The following is a 27,292-nucleotide window of genomic DNA, read 5'->3' on the forward strand; positions in this document are numbered from 1 at the left end:
AGCCCACAAAAGATATAGCTAGTACCAGAGATTGATTAAGCTTGATCTATTATCTCGGCACATCGCTACCTCCAAACCTGATTGTAACAACATATTGTGACTTTACTTATTAACTGTGGCGTAATCGAGAATAGGTGAGAAAAGAGATCCTTTGTTTCTAGGAAAGTGGATGCCTTGTGAAAGCCAAAAGAAGTGTGATAATAAATCCAGTTTTGAAGGGATTAAAAATAATAATACATATTTAGTCACATTTTCTTAATACAAGATCCCCAAGTGGACTGGGTGACTATAGGAACAGGACAAGTATTTAATTCACCCCTCAGTTCAGTTACTAAGTCAATATATGGATTTTATTAATCTTAACCAAACATAATGTACCAGAAATGAGTATTAGGGTCAGGATATAGAATGGGTGAAAAACACATAGTTTAGCTGACTTTTGGAAACTACACACACAATTATCTGTAATGCAGGAACAATAGGCAGAAAAGACAGGGCAACGGTGTGGGGCCTGCACAGTATATTGGGGGCACATTGTCACATGACAACCTCTCCCACGTAACACTCGGTGTACTCACCGGATTCTGGAATCCTGGTTGAGTGATCAGTACAGACACCCTTAAGGATAGTACACAGTATGGCGCATTCTTTAGGAGAGAAGAGAAGCAGGGAGCAGGACGGGCGGAGAGATGGGGAAAGTAATTAGATGCAGTCAGTAAATGAGGGTATAAGAATGGGAATTAGAGGGGACTTTGCCATGGTGCAATCAGTGAAGCGGGGGAGTTCCACCTGCTACTAGAGAGGGCGGAGACTTCAGGCAGTGTGGAAAACTGGTGGGCCAATCCGATTCTACCCTTAGGCGACCACAGATACGTCAACTTGTTCATCTGTCCGAATGACTTGATGACCAAACAATCAAATCAGTGACCTACTATATTTTAGAACCACTTAATTACCACATATTAAACAATGCAATTATTATTATTATATTTTATTGTAGTATTAACTGGAAATAAACACACTTGTCCTGCTTTTGTTTCTTAAAATACTTGGATGTATGGTTGGCTTTTTTTCTTACCTTTTATTTGCTACTATTTAGTGCTTTAAAAAATGGCATGCTTTCAAACACATTGGGCCTGATTCATTAAGGAAAGTAAAGGGAAAAAAAGGAGTAACTTTGCACCTTGGCAAAATGTTGCATTGCAGGGGAGGTAAATTTAAAACGTGGGGACAGATTTATAGTTGGGGAAGGGCACGTACTAGATCAACTTTAAATTTCAGTGTTAAAATAAAGCTATCAAGTATGTATGCTGCATGAAAAAACAACCAGTATTTAACTTATGTGCAAAATAATAAACTAATTTGCATTGTAAAGTGGTTTGTCCAAGAGAAAACGTACTCCCCTTTTTTGCCATACTTCCTTAATGAATCTGACCCATTATCTTCTTTATCCTACCCCCACAAAAAAAAACATTTTGTTCCCCAAGATTTAAATTTGCAATTTTTTATTAATGTTGCAGCTTGCTAGTGCTTAGGAAATCTCCAAATCAGCACAAAAATAGAATCTGCGCGGATTAGTGTTGCAGCTTGCTAGTGCTTAGGAAATCTCCAAATCAGCACAAAAATAGAATCTGCGCGGATGTTGTGCAAGTGTAGTGTCAGACAGGCGTACTGAGTGAAGCTTTTTTTTTTTTTTTACTACGGTTAAACACAACAATTAAAAGTAATGTGAAAAAGTAGTCACAATTACTCCAAACACCACTGTTACATTAAAATAAATGTAAACTCTTTTGGAGTCACATATAGCTTTTAGTCATCTCGTAGAGCGTGTTTCAGCTCCACTGAGCCAGCCCCAACAATAAATGAACAGCATTTACATTTAATAAATATAACCATTTCCCACGACCATTCTGGCATTAAATTTTTCATATTCATATTTAATAAATAGCCCTCTTCCCAAACTCAGCCCCACATTCAATTAATAGCCCCAAACCACCCCACCATTAAATTACAGGTCCCGTCACCTCCCCTTATATCAATAGGCTCCACTATCATCATCATCATTTATTTATTTATATAGCGCTAGCAAATTCCGTAGCGCTTTACAATTGGGAACAAACATTAATAAAACAATACTGGGTAATACATAAAGACAGAGAGCTAAGGCTCAACTATTAAATTAAATAGCACCACCAAAACCCCACAAATAAATTAATTGCACCCACTATTGGGCGTATATATGTATAATATATTGGCTGTACTGTACTTAACTTATTTATTGAACAGCTAAACTTTTGCTTTTGCTAAATAAATTGCTTGTGCTTTGGAACCACACAAATCTCTTAGACAATGCTTATTGGAAAACAATGAAATTACTTTAATACATCATAGACTGGTACTACATTCCCAGCCCATTACTAACATGGAGAAAGAGCAGCCAGTAGTGCCAGCCAGGTGTGCAATTAGGGTGGGTTTCTGGGTAACTGGGTAACCCCCTCCTTTATGCAAGAATCAACACCTCCATTAATCAGAGGATTTCACATGGACCATGGTTAGCGCAGTTGTTAGATTTTACACATGGAGTGTGCAGTGTTTAGTGTCCATTAGGGAAAAAGTCCTTCCCTGTAGTGAGGTGGTGAATAATATTCTGCATGAAGTTTGGAAAATAAGGTAAATGGAGAGGGACCGGATGGATGCTGCGAACTGGGGTAGACTCTTGTGGAGGTTGAGACCTCCCTAAGTGGTAGCCAACATCTGACAATCTCTCGATTCTTCACTATCTATCCTTTTCACTATGAGATTTTGTGGAAATCCTTCCTTTTTTAGTGAGGTTTACATACATTTAAATTCTGTTTTAATTTCCTGACCGTAAATGGTGTGCGGGTGATATCATAGATTGGTGACGGGTTTGTTGTAATGCAGAGTATTGTGTTAGAGGATGTCATGTTTCAATGATGTATATAATTGTGAAGTGATACAGTAGTTTTTGTGGAGGGATTGTAGGAGAATTGGGTGTTATGATAATGTGATGTTTCATTCCTATTGGTCTTTTTACCCTTTGATGTTGCATATAGTCTATTTTACTTTGGACAAAGATATGGGATTTATTTCTGTTGCAATTTTTAATAAAAAAATAATAAAAAAAATCAACCCTTGCAAAACTAGCTAGTTATTCAAAATGAAAATACTATCTGTGCCCACTTTGCCACCTGCTTTCATACCCAAAACAGTGTTGCGCCAGGCAAAAGACAAGTAGTTTGCAAGTAACTGACTACCTTGTTGTTTCCCACTATCAAATGTGTGGCTCAATGGCATTTAACCCTTGCAAAACTACAGCTACTTATTCAAAATGATAAAATATGGTTAGTTTGTTAAATACTATTGCAGTTAGTGTAAGGGACACCCTTTAGTGTTAATATGATGTGAAATCAGTGATCCAACTTGGTTTAATCCTTTAAAAATAAACTTTTCTGAATCAGAAGCTGCAGCGTGAAGAAGAAGTGCATAAGAAGCTAGCTAGCTTCAGCCTGTTCTAACTATACATTTCAAAGGTTTAACCAGAGGGTGGCAGTAATTGCAGAATTCAATCTAAAAGTTTATTAGGAATGACTGTAGTTACAGGGTGTGAACCAGGAGCCGGGAGGAGTTAGGAGTGTAGATCGTACTTACAAGCTAGTGCCCAGCTAGGCATACAAGCTGTTGGTGGGGGGGTTGAAAGAGTGTGTTCAGCGCTGCCCCCCCACTTTCCAAACTCTTGGGCAAAAATGACGTGTGTATACAGGGGTCTCGTCCTTATGCTGCTGATCACTTCTGGAAGCTGTGGTGAGTTTGCTGATTTATTTGAAGCATTGAGTGGTAATTATGTATATACTGACTCGAGTCAAACAAGATTAGGACCAATACAGGTGTACTTATTATTGATTTAATTCAGATTGATATATAGATATGTTATCTCATACATGTACATAGCTGTGTTTCAGTTTGTTTTTAAATATTGAGTACTCTTCGTATGTATATTGTTATACGCACACTTTACATCAGAATGTTTTGACTATAAGTTGGTCCTAAGTAATTACTTATTAATGTGAATATATTTATAATTTATTCATTTTTACTCGCCTGCTATTTGAGTTGGATGCTCGTGGTCTGTAATAACCCAAGATTGTTTTTTTATACCATATGTAATTGCTTGGTGGCTGGTCATGTCTCTCTGAGATTTAGGTTTGCTTTAGGGAACAGCTACATTAAATAATGTGCTGTTTTGGATAGTAAGGTCATGGACAGATCCACCCTATGTATACAGTAAGTAACATTTGTTTTGTCTTAAGTGGGCAATAAAACGTATTGGTTGACCCGAGAACTCAGGTCAGGCATGTGTCAGATATTAAACACATAATTAAAATACCAAAATAAAAACTGCATGCAACTATTACATGTGTATATCTTAGGGTATGAAACAGTGGTTATGTATTGGCATTTTTTGTTCATACAATCCGGACCTTTGTTGAACAGGAGTTGCCATGATGTCCTATGAAGAAGTAGACATTACTGTACTATATAGCCAAGAACTTGGAATGTTCCATGTTCATAAGCAGGAACCATAGCTCAGCAGTTAAGGGTGCTAACTGTGTAACAGCGACACAGATAGATCTGCTGAATTCCCCAGACTGAATCCTAGCATTAACCCTCCTTGAGATTGCATATGCATCTTGTCTACCTGTGTCTCAAGCAGGAGAGGGCTGGCAAACTTCAGCCGGGGAGGGGGATTGGGGGGGGGGAGACAAGACTCAACTCGGCATCCTATTTTAAAGGGAAAAAAATGCATGTGGCCCAGTGACCCAGCCCAAGGTAGCCTAGCCCACTAGGGGACCGGCCTGCGGGCCACATGCCCCCCAGCCCAGCCTGCCCCTGGTCTCAAGGAATGAGTGGGTTTTAAGTTTGATTGATCAGGATAATTGCCTGTACTGCATACAATTATTTGAATTATATAAAAAAAAATATAAAATTGGTGATTATACCAACTTCAGCATGAGCTATAGTTTCCAATGCGCAACTACATACACCATTGTGTAATTTGGAAAATGTGTTTACTGTGGCATAAAAAATATATTTCTGCACCATAAGTATAGACATTGGTGTAAATTAAAACAACATTTTCAGATTAATTCACCCAGTCTGACTTGGGATATGTGTCTGACTTTTGCAGAAATATGTCAGTGTACACTGATCTACTTCTGATTTTCTGAGTAAGCAGAGCTGTTCTGAGATCTAATGCAATATTATGCAACTAAGAGAGACTGTATCATCACCAAACCACATAATTCAGATGATTCCCGATTATGATTCTTTAACTATTCATTTCATGAGTAATGTCTGAAAGTTCATAATTTCTTAATGTGTATATTAATTTGCTTAATCACATAGTTGCTGGGTAGAAAAATATATGCAGATGTGATGATATCAAGCTCAACTCTCCACGGACATTGTGTTGATTTGAAACTTTTGCCAGATCTGCAGCCATCAAATGAAGAATTACTTCTTGACATTGTCACTCCACTAGAGGATTACAATTCTTCTAGAGCAAGTGTTTCTATAGCTGATGCTAAAAACTAAAATTCTCAGTGGGCTCTACCAGTCCATACTGGGAGTCATTATCTAAAAAAGCTGATGATCCACAAATCTTGCTAATATAATTATAAATATTGCAGCTTTTTCAGATATATATGGATAATGCACTTCCTACTATACATTACAGATATTTTATATGGATATTAGAAGTCACAGAAGAGTTAAGTGACCATATAAAAGCATGAAGCTATTGGCCAATACAGGTCACGGAAATCTGAGGTGACTTCTGTTATCCATTATCCAGAGTTTACAGAAGGGGTGCATTGCTCCTTTTTGTACATAATTTTTGCAAATGAATCGTGTTGACATCAAAACTCACCATTTATACAGATATTATTGATTTGTCCTCACTTTCACAATCCAGGTGATTGTGAAAATGAGGACAGGCCTATTATCAATTCACTCATCATTTCTGTCTTGATTACTGTAACCTTCTCCTTAATGGTCTCCCAGTTCTCACCTCGCTCCCTTCATTCTAAAGGCAACACGGCTGCTAGACTAATTTTCCTTTCATGCCGCTCTTCTTCTGCCTCCCTCCTCTGCCTGGCTTTACACTGGCTCCCCTTCCCCTACAGAATCTTCTTCAAACTCCTCACCCTCACCTACAGGGCCCTCTCCCACTTCTCTGACCCATATATCTCCAGCCTCCTCCTTTCACACTCCATCCCGCTCCCTGTGATCAGCCAATGGCCGTCGCCTCACCTCCTTTCTGATCACCTCTTCTCACTCCACTATTCAGGATTTCTCCCTCTGCACTGCAGTGACCTCCCACCTTCTATCCGACTGTCCTCTAATCTGTGCACCTTCAAACGGGCACTTATAACTCACCAGCTACCATCTACCAAACCATCTCTCCAACTCTCTCTTCCTCTGTCCCCTTACTAGCTACACTTACACTTGATCCCATCCACTGACTACCCATTGTCCCTGCTGTCTGTTTGCCCTTTAAAATGTAAGCTCTTACAAGCAGAGCCCTTTTCCCTCCTATATCTCTACCTATCCGTCTACTTCATCGTCTCTGTACTTGCTATGCTTGGAGCATTCAGAGTCTTTGTTTATTGCTCTGTACCGTTTCACCCTGTATGGTATACTGTTTGTACTTGTATGGCGCTGTGGAAATCTAGTGGCGCCTTAAAAATAAAGGATGATAATAATAATAATAATACATATTATTATTATTAATAACGGGTTGTATGATGTGAAAGCTGCAGATTGAGATTTATATAGTGGAAGGTGAAAGGTCCCCTAACAGCAGGAAGATTATGGTGTCTTATGCACCTTTGAATTATATTACATTCATATATCCAAATTGTTTTAAAGATGCATTTAACCTTATAGGGTTCGGCAGCTCCTGCTCAAGCAGGATGTCTTAAATTCATAGTTGCCTACTCTCCCAGAATGTCCGGGATATTCTCAAATTTTTAGGAGTTCTCCTAGACTCCCAGGAGAGCAGTGCTAACTCCCGCATCTAGGCCACTTCCCTTGTGAAGTGGGTGGGGCAGGGCCTAATGAGGTGACTCACAGTAAATTGCGTCACCCTGCTGTATTATCCCGTGAGTCGCGGCATTTAAGCAGTGAGGTGCATGGCCTAATCACATGATACGCACAGCCACTGCTCCGCACACAGCACCAGGATCTCCCTCTGGGATCTCCCGGAGGGGAGATCCTAAAATTTGGCAAATATGCTTTAAATTTTGAGCAGAGATAGAACAATCATAATCATATTATCAGAATGCCCGCTGTAGAAGGATATAAGAGTCCTATTCTTATGGGAGGCAGTGACCTGTCAACTAAAGTGAATGCATTGCTGAGGATAGGGCTGCATGCAAACACCTTCATTGCTGTGCGCACCAGTGCGTGTGGCTCCTCTTCACTATTAGAAGTGAACAGATAATACCTTCCAAATTTTCTACCCTTGGGACAAAACTGTCCCGATCGGGAGGGTTGAGAGGTATGTGTAAGGCTTCTGTCCTACTGGTGCAGGAAGGCTGTGGTATCAAGCACACCTCTATTGTGTTTGATATTGACCTTGTACTAAACTATTAATAAATTAAATGTATTTTCATTCTGTGGTGAGTGGGTAATTCTGCAGTAGTGTTATTGTGAATTTTACGCTCTAGACTTAATGATTAACCTTAACGCTTCCTGATTAGGCACCTCGCATTTGGAAAAACTTAACAAAATGTTTAAATTGTGTTTGCATGCTCCAAACAAGTGCTGTAGTCGTGTTAGTTTCCCTTTTAGAAACACACAAAATCAGCACACTGCTGTCAGCCAGTTAGATTGCCTCCTGTTTATAAATAAAATGCAGAAGTGTCAGTTACACACAGTGACAAATATATGATAAGCCATTCACTACTTCACAGCACCTTGGTTAATCAGATGATCCTAACCCTAAACAGTGACAATGTCTGTATTGGGTCAAATATTTATGTGTTTTTAAATTGAGAAAAAAAACTCAAGGAAGTACCCCAACTCCTCTAAAAACAGGTGCTACAAGGACCAGCACTCCCTGTCAGCTACATGGTGTGATAAAGGTTCATTACGACAAATAGGCAGAAGTAAAGCGCCGTAAACTACAGGCCAAATGCCAGAAAACTGAGCCTGAGTGATTTTCCTGTGTTTTGCTGTGATTTGCGGTTTCTACCACTGTTGTATGAACAGAAGCGGTGTGTAGACATCAGGATCAATGACATGATGTCTGTTTGGAGCACCACATTAGTAGATTCTGACTCAACAGTGACTAAACGCTTGTTTGAAAGAGCCCTCATAGTCCACTTATGTACTTATACCAAGCAGCCATGATGCCAGAATGTCTGCACAGAGAATCCATACAGCCAAGAAGCACCTCAATCTATGATTGACTGGCATCCTTTATCGCCTAACAAATTTGTCAATCAAGATTCTTCAAAGTAAATACACTAAAACTTTGATACCACAGCAATGGCATGGTCGCAAACCACCGGTAAATAAACGTTTTTGTCTATTTTGAAGAAAAAAAATAGTGATCATTAAAAACTCTAGACCCAACAAGACCTCTTCCACCTACTCCAAACTTCACGATAATGGAGTTTCTAAACATTAGTTAATTAACTTAACCCAGCAGTGATAGGATTGGATTACTTTGCCACGTTGTCTGGGGCTTACAGAATGTCTGGGGCTACACATACCTTCAGTAACCTGCCCTTACAGAACACTACTTCTGGTACTGCTTGGCCAAACCAGACACTCACCAATGTGGTACCCCCAGTGGTAGATGAATTGGCACCCTTAACTGTAACCTGGAGCTGCATTCTTCTAGCTAGTGTGTGTAACTGCTGCAGCACCTCTTTGCTTGGTTACTCTGGCTGGATCCTCTTGACCACTTACTTTTGATCAGAAATGCTGAGTAACTGGCAGTGTGTTGAGGAAAAACACTGGGCTTAATACAGTACAGCCAGGGTTATGGATTACAGTGTTAGCTCGAATGGGTAGGTAATAGGACAACAACAGCTATAGGTTTCTCATAGGTACAGAGTAGCCCTGATTAGTATTCTTCATAAATACACACAACACTAAAGCTCAAATGTAGTGAATATGTTTTACAATGTTTGGTCTTCTGTTATACAGTTTTTACACTGGCAGAGAGTTAACTAGTCTTCTGTCCCATTAACCAGTCTAGCCAGTTTCCTTATCAGGAGGCATAAGCCTGGACCATGCTTCTAGTTTAATATTACAATCCATAGCAGGGAAGTGTATTCTCCTCCCTGTCCATGTGCTCCCAGTACCATGGGGCCTCATCCTGTTCTATCCTGGCTACACTAAATCTAGGCTGGGACATTAAATCTTTCACAGATAATAATCATTTATTTATATAGCGCCACTATTTCCGCAGCGCTGTACAGATGTAGTGAATAAATACTGACCATCTTTTATAATGCCTCTTGCCATTCACACTTCTGACACTGACAAGAGGAAACAGGTGATAAATGGTCAGCAGATGACCTAAACACCGGTCACTCAGTGTCCGATCATGCCCCGTTTCGTCAGAATAGAAGGAGCAGCCATAAATGACAAAAGAGGAATGTATTATGGAGGGTGACATGATGAGACTCCTGAGTGTCTCCCAATGCCGCCGCCCCCCCCCCCCCCCCCATTTCCTGCTGTCTCAGGTGATTACGCCTTTGCATCTATAACACATTTATAATATCATGTACAATCTATTAATGAATTTGCCGCTCTATATTGCTCACATTTGCCGGGAGACTCACGAAAATCGGGTCAGTCTCACGGACTCCCGGGAGAGCTGGCAAATCTCCCGCATCTTGTAATTACGGGGCTAAAATGACGCGATTATCTGCGAATCGCGTCATTTTGGCCCGGCCCCCGCAACAAAATTGCATATTTGCCGCGAGAGGCGGGGCCAATCGCGCCCTGCCCTCTCCCGCCCTCTAGACACACCCCTATCCCAAATACGACTTGCCAAATGCTGGCAAGTATGATATTGCTCTCAAACTATAGCTCTCATTTTTCCTTCAATCACTAGATTTCTAAGGTCCTAGGCATTGTGGTGGGATGTGGGTATTTTCATGGCTCGAGTCATGTTTTAGGAATTTTAAATATATTGCTTTTACCATTGTTTGCTCTTAACACAGAGGCAGCATAGTCATGTGTCTGCATTTTTCCTATCCCATTAATCTGTACAGGAAATGGTATAAATGTTCTGTATGTATATACATTGTCTAAATACTTGCTTATCATGTAACATGAAATATCTGTATATTTCAGCCTCAATCTGCTCTACACGAGGGGTCAGCTCTTGCCAGCAATGTCTGGCTGTCAGTCCATTATGTGCTTGGTGTTCACAAGAGGTAAGGTCCTCCCTGGGCAAGAATGGACAATATGTTTAATAGTCACACACTTTTTCTACATATCTACATATAAAAGTGTTAAACTACAAAAATTATAAAACTTTATTTTGCTTGATGGGTGCGGTATAATTGAAGAAGGGTGCACTGCAGCAGTTATGTTGCCCTCAGCCTTCTGTGTAACTCTTCACATTGCGCATTGCCAGCTCTCTCCTCATTCAGTTGAGTGACTACAGCTCCATCCTGCTTCCCCTCGGTGTCCTAAAAAGGCAATGTTTCCCTGGGCTAGTACTACACGTGGGGCAGTGTCTCCCAGACAGATGTAACTGCGAAAAGTTTGAAAGCCTGCCAGACTCCCACCCCTCAACATCTGGGAGTCCTTTACTTGTACGAAGCGCTGCAGTTCTTGCATGGGACTAGCTGTGTGTAAGATGTCATTCCTCAGCTTATAAACTTTATCAACTAGAACAGACTTAGGTTATCTGTGATCCATCAACTCCTGTGGGACTACAGGTTCCATAATGTCTTGTGAAACCGGGAGATAGTGGGACTTGTAGTTCCACAACCGCTGGAGATCCACTGTTTACCTATCTGTTGCTGCAAATGAATGTGATATTGAAACTCTAATTCTACTTACTTGTATATGTTATTGTTAATGTCACAAATGTGTAACGTTTATAACAATGTCTGAGGAAATAATGAAAAAAAACTGTATTTGGATCATCGAAGAATGGCCAAACATTACTAAGTAAATTCAATTTTCTAGGCATTGTCATAATGATCTGCACCCCTTAAAATATGTACAATAACAAGCACAAATATCTATGCAACATCCTAATTAATGTCTACAGTTTTGCAGTTTCACATAAATCTACAGTCAAATAGGACAAAAATAGAGTAGCATACAAGCAGATGCGCACTTTGCAATCACCTCGGATAAAACTCCCCCAAAAATGAACTAAAATCTTAGGTATTGACAATTATTAAAAGATTCATGGATAGTGTTTCATTAAAAATGCACACACTTAAAAATTTCCATTAGCATTTTAAGGGTTAGCTGCACATTCCAAATCACTTGGTATGTATTACCCCTATGCCATATACACCAACCTGATCGCAACATATGCATGTGGTGATCAGGTCAAACAATTGTATCTAAATGTGGGTGACATTATTAAAGCATGCATTATGAGGCACTGGCAGAAGACGTGATTCTTGTTATATCTACACTGAATCATAAGCAAGTCTTATCACATCATAGCTGCAGGTTATGTAGTTTACAAGCCCATAACTGGTTGGGTGAGAGACAGAATTGCTGAGCTACAGGAAGGGAAGGTGAATATATGCTGCCTGCAAGCTATATAGTTTATATATATATATATATATATATATATATATATATATATATATATATATATATATATATATACACACATGTGTATATATATAGCTAGCTAGAGTTTTTTATTGGCCAGGTGTAACATTAGTATATTGTGCTTAGCTGTTCCGCACCCAGATGTATATTTCACATGTCATATCTGGGACTATTGCACACAACATTTCAAACTTGTCTCACCCCTATTTCGGCCAACTTTACTCCATTCCTTAATAAAGGTATCAGATTAGTGATAGGTGTTTTGGAACACTCTGGCGAGGCTATTAATATATAGTCATCAGTGTACACTAACATGGCAAATGGAACATTGGAATAGGAGGCGTTATTGAAACTTGAGACCATGTACTGAATTTCTGCATTTTTATAGGGGGGGAAGGGTTCTGAATGATTTGGTTCAGCACACCTTTTGTAAGCTATTTAAATAGCCTTGAATGAAAGACATTTGAACAATCTCAAGCTTTGACAAATCAATTTGTATATCTCTAGCTGTAAACAGTAAATGGCAATATTTTCACAAATTATCTTAAGGTGCTCCTCTGTCTGTGTTCTGTTCCATTCACCTGGCCAACAGGACAGAAATTACCCTTAGACGCACCTGAGATAATGCTTTGTATATCTCTATCAGAAGTACAAAGCCCATACTTCTAGAAATCTGGGGCATGTAACAAAGCCTGTACTTCTAGACATCTGGGGCAGGTAACAAAGCCCATACTTCTAGAAATCTGGGGCATGTAACAAAGCCTGTACTTCTAGACATCTGGGGCAGGTAACAAAGCCCATACTTCTAGAAATCTGGGGCAGGTAACAAAACCCATACTTCTAGACACCTGGTGCAGGTAGGAAGACTTCAGGACAGAACATAAATATGGAAAAATAATTCTACCAGCTGAAGTCTCTGTCTTATCCCCATGTACTGTATATAACCTTTGTGCTTCCAGATATATCAGAAGCACCATCATTTCTGCACTGACCGACCCCACATAAAAGTAACAGTGTACAACAACGAGCCTGCAGAATATTTAAATTTAGTTGTAATGTGTCTGGATTTCAGATACATCTGATTAGTTAGCTATATCAGCCATCCTATCAATTGGCTTTCTCACTTGCACAATTCTCTAGGATATGATCCCTGGAGAACACATTTTTATTGATTTACTGGAACTAGAGTTCATAAACATATTGGTAGATTAATTGGCTTCTTACAAAATGGACCTTAGGAAATTTAGACTGTTCCAATGGGGCAGTAATCATTACATATCCTCTGTACAGCTCTGCATAATATTACTGGTGCTATATCAATAATAATGATAATAATTATAAAAATTATGATTATTGTCATTCACACGCTCGAGCTGTAGCTTATATGTTCACCACTGTTCTTCAGGATTTTGGAAATGGGGCTCCCCGTTGCGATCTGAAGTCATCCTTGCTGGAAAATAATTGTCACACGAACAACATTGAGTATCCTGTCAGCAGAATCAACATTTTAAGCAATCGTCCCCTGAGTGACAAGGGCACAGGAGGGGAAACTGCAGAGATCACCCAAATGACACCACAGAAGATCGCACTGTACCTGAGACCAGGTAACTGTACATGTCAGACTGTTGCCATTGGATCATTCACCGATACACAGTGATGGCAGCCATATTGTTAGCTGAAACAATATTTATGAAAATGCAGCCTAAGGTTTAAATTACTATTTCCTTTTGATTTAATCAGCTTTTTATTTAAAACCTTTGTTAGCTCATGATTGGACTGATTATTTGAGGGTAGATGATACATGATAGAGATTTATATAATTAATTATTCCATCAAAAAAGTAAATATATAACAAGTTAAAATATGTTAAGTGAGGACATGAAATGTTCATCCTTTTAAATAAATATCTATCTATCAATCTAACCATAACTCCAAACATTCTAGAATAAAAAAAAATTAGGGCACAATAGACCGCATCCCTTATGTGTATAGGCCATGGCCCTTTTTCCAACTAACTGTATTCCAAATTTTTGGTGGCCACACCCTACCCTAATCTGGTAGGTCATACCGCTTTCCAGCTGGAACTTGGGACTGTCTCACAAAAATCTGTCCCATAGATTGTTAGTTGCTTTGCCTGTCTGTATTACCCAGTATTGTTTTATTACCGTGTTTGTTTTCAATTGTAAAGCGCTACAGAATTTGCTGGCGCTATATAAATGTTGATGAAATCACTACTGTATGTGCAGACGAATGTATTGTAAAATTGCTCAGCTAGTCTATTGTTTTTGTGCTATAGTCTTTTGGAGTAGATGTTACATCTCTTTAAGTTTCTTCTAAGACAGGGTCTAAACGTTTCCTTGACATACACCACTCGATGGGCTACTGATTCCAAAAAAATGAAACTGCAGGTTTATCTTCATGATGATTTTTATGCTTATTAGATCCTATGATAAACCACTTTGTATGCTTAAATTAAGCTGTTAGTTGGCAGCTTTGAAGCTGGACCTCAGTGGAGCTAGAGTCACAGCTTACAAATGGGAACTGTTGCACCAGAAAACATGTGTTGTAAATATGTTGTATCCCAACCAATCAAATTCCAAGTATAATTTTTGTGGTAAAATACAGAAAATGAAACAGCTATAGTACACAGCTATAGTACACAGCTATAGAACACAACTATAGTACACAGCTATAGAACACAACTATAGTACACAGCTATAGTACACAGCTATAGTATACAGCTATAGTACACAGCTATAGTACACAGCTATAGTACACAGCTATAGTATACAGCTATTGTACACAGCTATAGTACACAGCACATTTATCCTCTGCACCAGTTTTCATAAATGTTTCTAAGATTCTTTCTTCCTCCTTGCATAGCATATATGTCATATTAAGGGTCTCTTATACATACTAATAACATCTGATAACAGCATTAAAAGGTTGACTTGAAAGCGTGTCGTTAGATTGGGTATTCTCATAGTGAAAAACATAGATGAGCATTGTTTATCTCAATAACAATATTAAACAATTCAAATCTGTATGATGACAATGAGCTTGACCTTAGATGGTCCTTCCAATCCTCACAAACACAACAGAGCTGTGCTCCCATTTTCGAAAGAATCTAAGATAGTTCTGTGAATGATGTAATAACTGAAGTGACTCAGTGGGCGATCGCAAAGGAAATCCATATTATATTCACTTCCCTACCAAACAGATGACTCTAAGAGTTTCACAGTAAAAGTGCGTCAGGTGGAGGACTACCCAGTGGACATCTACTACCTTATGGATCTGTCTTACTCTATGAAGGATGACTTGGAGAGCATCCAAACGCTAGGAACTCGATTGGCTGAGAAGATGCGGAGTGTGACCAGCAATCTACGCATTGGCTTTGGGGCATTTGTTGACAAGCCCATGTCACCCTACATGTACATCTCTCCTCCATCAGTCATCACCAACCCATGCCAAGAGTGAGTATAGAGACATTGTATTCACTTTGTATAAGGCAAGAAAGCTACTCTGTTATTATATGGTCATATTATAAAAAAATAGCGTAAGAACAAATGTCTAAAAATGTAACCGCAGGAGTTTACTAATACAGTGAAACAGTGACATCATGGAGGGTATAGCTGTGAGATATAACACTGTGGACATATTCAATTATCTTACAGGATCGCGGCTACGCACGGCCGCCTCCTTCCGATACCGCTACACTGCAGAGTTCTCATCGCACCCCATAGGTTTGCAAAGGAAAATCTTCGATGTGGCGGTACCGTCATTGCACTTTATGTGCGCGGCCGTGTGTAGCCGCAATCCCGGAAGCTAACTGAATATGCCCCTATATGTAATGAATAATTAAAATGTATAGACTGCAGTTTATGTTGGTTACTTTTTGACAATGGATCTGTTCTAGAGTTAGTCTGCAGTTAACATGGTTGAGGAACATTTGTAAATAGACACTACAGTTTCTATAAACACTTTGTAGTTAAATACAAATATTTTCCTATTCCAGTTGTTCACAAATTCTGAGTAAAATTATCCATGGAAAATGTTTAGGGTTTATTTATTTTAATCTCTTCCTGGTAATAAACCTTTTCTTCTGCATGACAATTAAAGTGACCCTTTCAGTTGCATACAAAGACACGCTTAACAGACATTTCAAGAGACAAATATCCTAATGTACAACAGATTTTGTATTTTGTATTTGCATTGATTCAAATTAATTTGTGAATTCATCTGCCTCTACCTATGTAAAATATATCAGCAAAACACTTTTTTGTATTGTTTGTTGTTTCATTATTAATCCATTATCGGCTATTAGAATAAGGTTATATCCTGCCGTTTTAAACATCATTGGTGTTAAATGGTGAATATTGGTTTCATGTAAATGCCTACATGTTGTTTTCTAAAGTCGTATGTGTTTACCATTCGAATTAGTCTTAAAATTGTCTTTAAGTAAACGTATTGACAAATACTAGCGAGAAATCTGCAGCTGACATGGCTATACCCACATTTAAAAACTATTTATTTGACAGCGTCAGTTACATGATAAAAGTTGTGCTAACCCTTAGTTCATTAGAAGTTTGGAAAAAAAACATTAACGAGGGTGGAAACCACTGGCCTATAATTCACCATATTTATGGTGACTGGCCTAGGAGACTCTGCAACTGCGGACTATACCTGACCATAGAGGGCTTTGCAGGATCACATGTGAGTGTCACATGATTGGATCACATTGTAACTTCCAATGCCTTATTTAGCCAGCTACTTTCCCCTGTTGCACAATTCCCATACCAATTGTTACATATTGTGATTTGCTGGGGCTTCCATATCCTTTAACAGCAACATTTTTTGTTCACATCACTTAGGGTATTCAAATAAAATATAAATATACATTTTACATTTGCTGTCTGATACAGATCTATAGGGGTCTATGTATCAAGGTAAATATGGTGAAAAAAGCAGCACATTTTCCCTCTATACGTATAATTGCCTCTGGGTAGCCGCTTTGCCTGCCGCGGGTATGGCCAAAGGAGTAGTCAGAGCAAAGCGGCGCGTGCACACCTGGTAATGGTATTATTACCATCCCTCTTCCATGCACTGAAATCTTCCATCGCTCCATTTTTGACAAGAGCTGTGTTGTATGCAATAACTCCGCATTACATATAGCAACACTCTGCTCCAAAAGCTGAGCACTGGGGAGCTATGTATTTTAGTACACAGAGTCCAGAGTATCTAAACTCACCATCTACATGGTTGAGCTTAGCACCTTCTAAGAGGTGTAAATATTTAGGAGTATTAACCCCTTCAAGTCCAGAGGTGGTTTAAACTACCCATGACCTCATTTTCACCGGGGATATTTTTTATTTTTTATTTTATTTTTTATTATTTGTTACTTTGTTGTGACGTGAGAAGAGTTTATTTTGGTAGTTTATTAATATACTAACAGATGACTTATTATTGGAAAAATTAACACATATAAAAATATACTTTTCTATAATTATTTCCATTTGTACTTTTACGTACATGAAACTTTAGTATAGCAGGGCCCTCTTCTCTCCTGTCTCTGCTCCAGCTTCACCATAATTGCTATGCCTGGAGCTTCTGGCATCTTGGTATTACTCGTTTATTGTTCTGTACTGTTTTACGCTGTATGGTCTACTGTTTGTGTTTTGTGCGGCGCCGCGGAAACCTTGTGACGCCTTATAAATAATTATAATAATAACAATAGTTCTACTGAGTATAGCGATATTGGTATATTTTTTTCCTTTTATTTTCCCTTTTGTACACAATTTATTTCCTTTTTTTTAATCAGGTGACACTTTTATGGATTAGTAGAGACTCAAATAATTTTCCTTTATTTTTATAACTAATAGCAAAAAGTGAACATTGCTCTATTAGTAATGCATTTCCTTCACAAGATAATTTCCTAGGGATCCATTGGGACTTCCCTTTTTGATGTGGGAGCAGTCTGGTGCTTCAGCACTGTGTAAACAGATTTCAGTTGTGAATGCTGTTTGTACAGATTGAAGACCAAATGGAACAGTTCCTGCCCCTTTTGTTGGCCCTGCCGGTTGTCATTGACAGCTGTGGTCGGGAGAGTGGACATTATGCAGGAGCATGTTCACCTTGATCTTCATTATAATATTTTTGAATGTTAATCTGTGGGGTGACAATAACAGATATGACCTTTAGAAACTCCATAATGCAGAAAGCTATTGAAAAGACGGTGAACAGTCTCTGCTGGCAGGAGCATGCGTTCTTTCTGTGCGATCCCCAAACTCTACAAAGTCTGCCAGCTTTCATTGCATTGGCTCTTAATCAGTACATGTGTTTAGTGTCACATGATCTTTAGCTCATGGGACAACACGTAACAGCAGCTAATCATTATCAGGGAGTACAAGACTGTAAGATCTTGTGACAAGCACACTTTTATTTCAATCTCCTTTTTAATATCTAAGTGATTCCTACACATTGGCAAGGATTGTGGACAAAATAGCACAAAAAGATCTTGTTTTATTTGTGAATACAAAAAGTAAATAAAGCATTTACTACTTACCACTGAGTTTTAAGAAAATGAATGTACTACTAAGTTTAGTCACAAATGTGTGGTGTAATGACTTCCTACAGTATCCAGATTGGACATGGTTCATATCTCACCTATATTGTGCAGTTAAGTAGTGTTAACTGGTTTGTTAATTAACTTCTAAAAAGAGAGAGAGCCTTTTAAACAACTGTCAATTAACATCGGGTGTAAACGTTCCTACTACCCAAAAAAATCTGTCAAGGCTTTAAACACTGTACAGTAACACCGTCAGGGGCGCACGGAGGATTTTTAAGGGGGGGGTTTACCGAAAAAAAAAAAAGCGAGAGAGCTGCCGCACATGCGCAGCAGCTTCGTTTAGGCAGCAATGTACAATACAGCACCGCCGCGGACGCTTCTTTGACAGCGCCGTGGCTGCTATATAGTACAGTGCCAATATGTAGGGCACTTCTTTAACGGAGGGGAGGGGTTTCTGGAGACCCAGAAACCCCCCCTGCGTGCGCCCCTGACAGTATCATGACAACAATTTTGCAATAGGACACTTGCATTTCAGAGGGACTTTTTCATCAATTAGCATACCTTGATTACTGTTTGTGAGCAGCCCACATCATGAGTATGAAAACATCAGAAGTGGAATTAGAATGATGGTATTCTTCAAGAGAGTCTTCACATTTTTAAAATATAATATGAACTTACATTAGAGTAAGATTGAGCTCACACTTACATTGGGGTCTTGAGATTGTCAGTCCTTTAAATGAAGCTTCAACAATTCCATAATTAGGTCACATGATCGGATCTATTTCTGCTGAGCATAGTTTAAAACTGGCTATTGAATTGGATTAATTGTCCTGGTATAAACATTCTGGTATAGATTTCATAGGAATGGAAATAGAATGCATATTATTATTATTATCACCATTTATTTATATAGCGCCACTAATTCTGCAACGCTGTACAGAGAACTCACTCACATCAGTCCCTGCCCCATTGGGGCTTAGAGGACTAGGGTCAATTTGTTAGCAGCCAATTAACCTACCAGTATGTTTTTTGGAATGTGGGAGGAAACCCACGCAAACACGGGGAGAACATGCAAACTCCTCACAGATAAGGCCATGGTCGGGAATTGAACTCATGACCCCAGTACTGTAAGGCAGAATTGCTAACCACTTAGCCACCGTGCTGCCCATATGGCCAGAAAGTGGAAACAAAGACTTTATATTGTGATCCTGACCAACTAATGGAAGATTTATCCTTCAGATAATATGGAGATTCAGATCTCCTACCATCAGAATCAATGATATGTGTATGGTAGCCAGTTTGTCTGCAACCTCCTGAAAGAAAGGGGTTTGAGTTGGTTTGGATAATGAGTTGGTTTGCATAAATATCGAGAAGATGGAAATCCGGGTGGTGAAGAGATCCATGTTGTGGCTGGGTCCCCCTTCTCCCCTTTTCACACTTGCTGTGGGAATAGTTTTATTGTATTTAACGCATGTATATAGGAATATGTCCACCATAACACAAATAATTAAAATGTATATATGTAAAATATATGTTTAGAATGTCTAACACTTAGCTGGTGGTCTGGGGATTAGATACCCCAATCCAGACTCAGTAGCACATGGACAAGGGTGCCAACACCCCCCCCCCCCCAACACTGTACTAGATGCAAAGTCAAAATAAAGACCCTCATGCACAGATACAAGGGTCTGTCTGAATTGACTAAGGGTGCAGGTGGTTGTTTTATCACCATCTAGCCCTTGGTGTAAATATCTATAAAAGAAGCTCTAGTAAGCCCATGTAAGGTTGTTTACATCACTGCCTTCAAGTGGTGTGTGTGTGTGTGTGTGTGTGTGTATGCACTTAAAGGAACAGCTCTTATAATAGCTATATGAGCCAATAAACATAATTACTACTAAGATATTGCTTCTTTCCATGAGACCTTATGGGATGAGACAGATGAAAGTGAACACTTTAATCCATCTCCCCACTTTCCTGTGTGGAGCCCATCCTCCTACATCAGCGGTCTGTCAGCTACCCAGTAACCCTGGTCCACTGTAGATGGGGAGGGTTCAACCATAGTAACCAGCAAAGAAGGTCATAGAAACTATATAATACCCATAAAAGCATGAGTGGTTCCAGGAGCTGCTGAACGAGCCTGGGGTGGCAGCGAGTTACCATTCTACAGCTGAACCATGCTGGTGTGCAGTGGGTAAGTGGTTAGTGTGGCCAGGCAGTGCCTGTAAGAGTAGTCAGCAATGACACATAAAATGTGATGGGGTGGCAAAGTAAACCCATCCTGTCACACTTATAAATTAAGGTATTGACCCTCAAGGTCTTTGATGATCTTTTTCAGTGAGAATTGAAGGTTCTTGTGGAGAAGTATGTCCACCTGTTTTGTTTTGCTCATTCTGGAAGCTTTAGGTTTATGACCTTTCTTATGATGGGTCTCTTGTAGAAGTATTATGTCAGATATTAGTCTGAGGTATATCTTGGCATGTTATTTTACATTTCTGCAGGCTGACCAGGCATTTAATATTATGAAATAAAGTTTAATGGTATCTATGAGAAGAGGCAAGGAAGGTGATGGAACCATAGTGGAAAGATTATAAATCATGTGACGAGGCCAAGTCCAAAACTTAAAGAAAATAGGGATTATCACAGGCAAAAAAGTGGTCTCCCTGTTGGTATTCACTTAATAAGATGAAAGTGGGTCCTGTGGAAATTAAAAGTGAAATGCCAGGAGGGGGATAGAATATCCACAGAGGAGCAGGATCCATTTTCCCCCAGGCCATCAGAGGGGAAAGCCCTGTAGCAGAGTAAAGTCACTAAGCAGTCCAAATTCCTTCTCATAGGATTAATGTCTAAGCAATAACAACCAAGATCAGGAATTTGTGAATAATAGCAATGTTAACTGTTTAACTCCCCTGATGAAATATGCAACAATAGATATCAATTGTGGGTTTCATCAATCGTAGCAGGACCTACAAGTTTCATATAGTACCATTAAATAAGAGGAATGATCAGAAAGGGGAAAGTGTGAAATAGAAGTGGGTAGATAAAATATGGGGAAGAAGAGGCAGATGTAGGTAGATAAATAAATATCTAAAAGTTTAATTGGCTCAAATATATTCACAATGATGAGTCATCTGCACTAAGTTCTTTACAATTTACATGAGAATTTTGTTAGGAAATAGAGGTCAGTGGTAATACAAATTGCACAATGAGGGCAGGTATAGTGAGAGAGGTTAGGGGATGAGTGGCTGATGGTGGGGGAGCTAAGAGGAAACTATTAACATAATATATAAGAATCTGGTAGTTATCATCATCATCTCCATTTATTTATATAGCGCCACTAATTCCGCAGCGCTGTACAGAGAACTCACTTGCATCAGTCATGGGAATATGCACTAATTGCAGCTTAACGAGAGATTCCTCCTTTTCCAACTCTTATGGGAAATTGTAAAAATACCAAATAACCAAGAATGAAATATTCAGCAAGCAGTAATAATTAGAACAATAGCCTGAAGCATGCATTTTGTTGGCTTTGTGAAAATGTAATTCCAACTGGTGAAGTCCAGACGCGCACACACACCACACGCAGAAGATGTAGGTCTTGAATGTCCCGTGCTGCTACATGAGCATTTATAGCACGTCTATATAGAAAGTTGTAGCAAAATCGGTATACTTTAAAGATAGAACATTTCAAGATATTTCTTTATTATGTCTTCTTGATATTTTATTATTATAAAATAAAAAAATATATATAAATTATTATTGATATTTTACTGGTTTTCAACCAGCTTTCATGTGTGAAGAGAGGGTCCTAATAAATGAAAGTATTATTTTGGAACTTTTTAGGTTAAAAATAAAATTTCTCTATTTAGCTGAAGAAATGTTTAAATATTATACATTTTATTGTGCAAACTAAAGGGCACTTTGATATTTGGAAATATTCTCAAAAAAGTTAGCTCTGCCCCAAAATACCTTTAAGATGGGGCCTCATCTGGTCACTTGTGTTTCCACATTTTCAGATTTCCTACCTGGACCAGAAGTCCGAGGTCTGAAAAAGGAGGAAAAACCAGTCTGGGGGGTAAATTTATCAAGCTGTGGGTTTGAAAATGGGGAGATGTTGCCTATAGCAACCAATCAGATTCTAGTTATCATTTATTTAGTACATTCTACAAAATGATAACCAGAATCTGATTGGTTGCTATAGGCAACATCTCCACTTTTTAAAAAAAAAAAACGCAGCTTGATAAGTTTACCCCTTGGAGGGGAAACTCCATCTAAAATGTATGGGCATGGGGCAGCACTACTTTTTGCAAGGATATCTAACCAACATGACCTGACCACTCAACAAAATAATAATAATGCATTTCTATTATACTCCATAGAGACATAGATCACTTCTCCCCCAACAAGACTTCATCTACCCAACATGGCATGAGCATAGAATATAACAATAATAATAGAAATCTATTATTTTCTATAAAGCCATAGAACACTACATCTATTACACTGTATACATACCTAGGGCACTGCACCTACCCAACATGACCTGACCACTGGACATGATTATATTACAATTCATTCACTTACATTCCCATTGCATTTTTCATAGCCCCACTTCTAAATTTCCACTTTAACCACTTGAGATAATACAATTATATTACACTATATAGACACTACTACTTCAATATGACCTGATTGATCCATCTTATTTTCATAATCTTACCTAAGCTATCTGACTATTTGGCAAGTGTTCATGATTTATGTGTTTTCCATGAAAGCTTTCTACAGTGCTTCACCACTAATCAAAGAGTTACTAGTGATGGTGTCTACAGACATAGGACACAGGGGCGCACGCACGATTGTCAGGGGCAGCTCAGTTTCGGCAGCGCTGTCCTATACAGCAGCCGCGGCGCTGTCAAAAAAGCGTCTGCGGCGGTGCTGTATACAATACAGCACCGCCGCAGACGCTTCTTTGACAGCGCCGCGGCTGCTGTATAGGACAGTGCCGCTATGGTGGGCACTTAGTTAGCGCAGGGGGTTTCTGGAGACTCAGAAACCCCCCCTGCGTGCGCCATTGGGACACTACATCTTTTAAGCATGATCTGACCAATGGATTACAATTCTATTACACTTTTGCAGAAATTGGACACTACACCTGTCTAATTTTACTTGAATATTGCATATATACTGTATATTACACTGTACATTTTGGTTTTCATTCATTCTAATGAATACAAAGTTACAGTGATGATAACAATAAAGCTTAGTCTATAGGATTAATGAACATTCATGAAAGACCTAAATGAGTTTTGCCAATAAATGGAAAGATTTTTAGTACTGACCCTTGTCTTTTTTTTCCCACAGAATTGGTAAAATCTGTTTGCCAACCTTCGGCTATAAGCATGTTTTGGCCCTTACAAATGAGGTTGAGCGATTTAACGAAGAGGTTGGAAAGCAGAGTGTTTCCCGGAACCGTGATGCCCCGGAGGGTGGATTTGATGCAATCATGCAGGCTGCAGTGTGCGATGTGAGCATGGAGAGCTGATCAGAGACTTGGGAAATGTGAGCACCAAACTACTGTAAAGACTGAGACTGTATTTTGTCTTTGTGTCCGACAGGAAAGTATTGGATGGAGAAATGAATCTTCCCACCTACTGGTTTTTACCACAGATTCCACAACACACATTGCCCTGGATGGAAGGATTGCAGGTATTGTCAATCCCAATGATGGGCAATGTCACCTGGGAGAAGACAACCATTACACGCAAGCTATCAGCCTGGTAAGAAAGCCATGACGGATGCAACTTATAATTCAAGTCTCTTTAAGAACCTTGGACTATAACCTGACCAACATGACCTGTCCAGTGGTCAGGTCATGTTGGGTAGGTGCAGTGTCCAACTCTCTTATAGTCAAACTAATTTCAGAAGATTGTAATGTAACATCCCCCTATCCCCAACTAGGGAAAAACATATTTGAACAGATCACAACATATGTCAGACACTTATCTCTTGACACTTGATCAACAACTCTACTGGAGCAAAAGAAAATTGAAAAAATTTAAATTCATTGTATCTGATACTTCTATGCTGTTATATGTAGAGAGCACCGAGTGGATGGATGGCTGGCAGTCATCCAATATGAGCTCCTGACACAAGAGGTTTCAGAGCACTTTAATTTCAACCTTCTCCTGCCTGTTAGGACAGGCACCAGACACATGTGTACCCAGAGCTGTCTTGACGAGGTCTTCACCTATAGCAGCCACCGTTCCCATAGAGCGATGTACGATGTACTTGGATGCCACAGATCTTTTACATCAGCTCTGTGTAGGTTTATTGGAGACAAGTAAGGTAGATGTCAGAAGCGTATAAATAAACGATAAGGTATAGGTAGAATGCAATAGTTGGAGAGGGCAAACAGAGGTCCGGCACATATGTCTCAGAGGGCTAACTGACTGACAATGCTAACTGTGGCAGAGGATGTAACAGTAGATAAACCTAGGGCCAACACAGGAGAGGATACCAATAAATAAACCATGGCTCTGTACAGGCAGTGGCCAGAGAGTCGTCCAAATAGTAAGCAAAAGGTCAGTACAAGTAGTGGTCGGAGAACAATACAATAAACATACCAAACAAGACACAGAGCATAACAGCAGGTGGTCCAGCGAGGGGAACATGATCACCAGCAGGGAGGCTTGGGTCTCCCTGCCGTATAAGGACCAGAGTGCGAGTCCCCCGGAGGTCACTGGATGCAATGCAGTCAAGTGACTGCCAGGCGGTGAGAAGATAGCGGCAACTCTGGACAGCACCTGACAGAGCCTTCTTTGACAGAAGGGTTGATCATTGATCAGGAATATAACACAGATGTCTGAGATAGCAGACACCAGACCCAATTCTGCTAATTGAAGAAAGGGCACGAGCAGTTTTAAAAAAAACAATTTCTCCTAGTCTCATATGTGAGACCAGCAGCAGCTAGGGCAGTTGGCTCTACAACAAATGGAGACATAGTGTTGTACCATTTCTCTTTATTGGATGTAGGGTTGCAGTGACATTACGCAACACCCCAAGGAAGTCTAACATTTTTGAAGCTACATCATATCATTTAACATTGTGTACAGACTGAGCATAACGATTGTTAATGTGGAGTCAGATCACCAAATGACTAGATCTGTGGCTATACACAATAAAATAGTGTGGTAACAGTTCCATTTATTCACAAACTGGTCAAATAAACTGCATAGGTGATTTGTCCGCTTTTACACTGATTTCCATAGATTAAGTTTCTGTTATTTTCATCTATCTCCATCTTTTTTCCCTAGGATTACCCATCCCTTGGTCTGATGACAGAAAAACTCTCAAAAAATAATATTAATCTTGTTTTTGCTGTCACTCAAGAGGTCCATGCACTCTACAAGGTAAGAGCACCATATACCTTAATCATTACAGAAGGGGTCACAAACCAGCCACATCCTATTTCACTTCATCATCATCATGTATTCATACAGCGCCACTAATTCCACAGCGCTGTACAGAGAACTCGCTCACATCAGTCCCTGCCCCATTGGAGCTTACAGTCTAAATTACCTAACATACACACACAGACTAGGGTCAATTTGATAGCAGCCAATTAACCTACCAGCAGGGGCGGATTGGGAACTTAAAGTGGCCCTGGAAAAAAGTCTGAAAGTGGCCTCGTGTGGGCGGGGCCAAATAAATGGTAGGCGGGGCCCAGTATGCGTGTTTACCCACTGTGTCTGTCCCCGTATGTGTGTGCGCTCACTGTGTCTGTGCGCCTACTGTATGTACCAGAGTATGTGTGCCCTGTACTTGTCGCTTTCCCTACCTGTGACTGCTGGTGTCTTTAGCTTAGTTGTTGTTCGTCTGGATCCTGGAATGTTGAGAGTAATATCTGGAAAAAAAATGGGTACATTTAATTAAGAAAACTCCAATGAGCACCGGCGTTAAATCAATAGCACACACGTTTAATAATTAGGCCTCCCTCTAGCTCCATTAAAATAAAAGTATTCACATTTGATCAATAGATCTATTTCCCTCCAACCAACCCAAACATTAAATTAATAGTATCCGCATTTAATAAATTAACCTATTTCCCTACGTCCAAACAGGACCAGCAATAAATAGCATTTACGTTTAATAAATATAACCATTTCCCAAAATCATCCCTTGCCTTAATCTATTCGTATTCACATTTAATAAATAGCCCTCCTCCCCATAATCAGCCCCACATTGAATAGCCACAAACTAGCATTAAATTAAAAGTCCTGCCTCCTCATCTTAAATTGTTAGGCCCCCCACTATTAAACTAAATTGCCCCACCATCACCCATTAGTCACCCCATAACTCACACCCCCATTTCATTGCCATAAGCCCCCCTGCCCTCACCCCCATTTCATTGTCATATGCCCTCCTGCACTCACCACCCATTTTATTGTCATATGCCCTCCTGCCCTCACCCCCATTTCATTGTCATATGCCCTCCTACCCTCACCCCTTTTCATTGCCGTATAACCCTAGTCCTCACCCCCATTTCATTGTCATAAGAACCCCTGCCCACACACTATAGTAACATAAGCCCTCCTGCCCACACACAATATACTGACATTAGCCCCCCTGCCCACACACAATATAATGACATTAGCCCCCTGCCCACACACAATATACTGACATTAGCCCCCCTGCCCACACACAATATACTGACATTAGCCCCCCTGCCCACACACAATATACTGACATTAGCCCCCCTGCCCACACACAATATACTGACATTAGCCCCCTGCGCACACACACTACATTGACATAAGTTCTCCTGTCCTGACCCTCATTACATTTCCATAACACTAGCACACGCTACATTGACATAAGTTC

The 27,292-nt window shown here is 39.6% G+C and overlaps 1 protein-coding gene across 1 annotated transcript in view; it reads left to right on the forward strand.

The window, feature by feature from the left end:
- The first annotated feature begins 3,642 nt into the window (after nt 1-3,642).
- Nucleotides 3,643-27,292, forward strand: part of ITGB3 (integrin subunit beta 3) — a 49,436-nt gene continuing 25,786 nt past the window's right edge. Inside the window, exons 1-7 of the mRNA XM_075176891.1 lie at nt 3,643-3,822; nt 10,396-10,478; nt 13,256-13,454; nt 15,071-15,323; nt 23,774-23,936; nt 24,028-24,189; nt 25,726-25,821. Of these exons, the coding sequence (XP_075032992.1) occupies nt 3,765-3,822; nt 10,396-10,478; nt 13,256-13,454; nt 15,071-15,323; nt 23,774-23,936; nt 24,028-24,189; nt 25,726-25,821 (1,014 nt within the window). The 5' untranslated portion in view covers nt 3,643-3,764. The remainder of the gene's footprint in view (nt 3,823-10,395; nt 10,479-13,255; nt 13,455-15,070; nt 15,324-23,773; nt 23,937-24,027; nt 24,190-25,725; nt 25,822-27,292) is intronic.

Source organism: Mixophyes fleayi, chromosome 6 (genome assembly GCF_038048845.1).
Source record: "Mixophyes fleayi isolate aMixFle1 chromosome 6, aMixFle1.hap1, whole genome shotgun sequence".
In the NCBI taxonomy this organism is placed as follows: Eukaryota; Metazoa; Chordata; class Amphibia; order Anura; family Limnodynastidae; genus Mixophyes; species Mixophyes fleayi.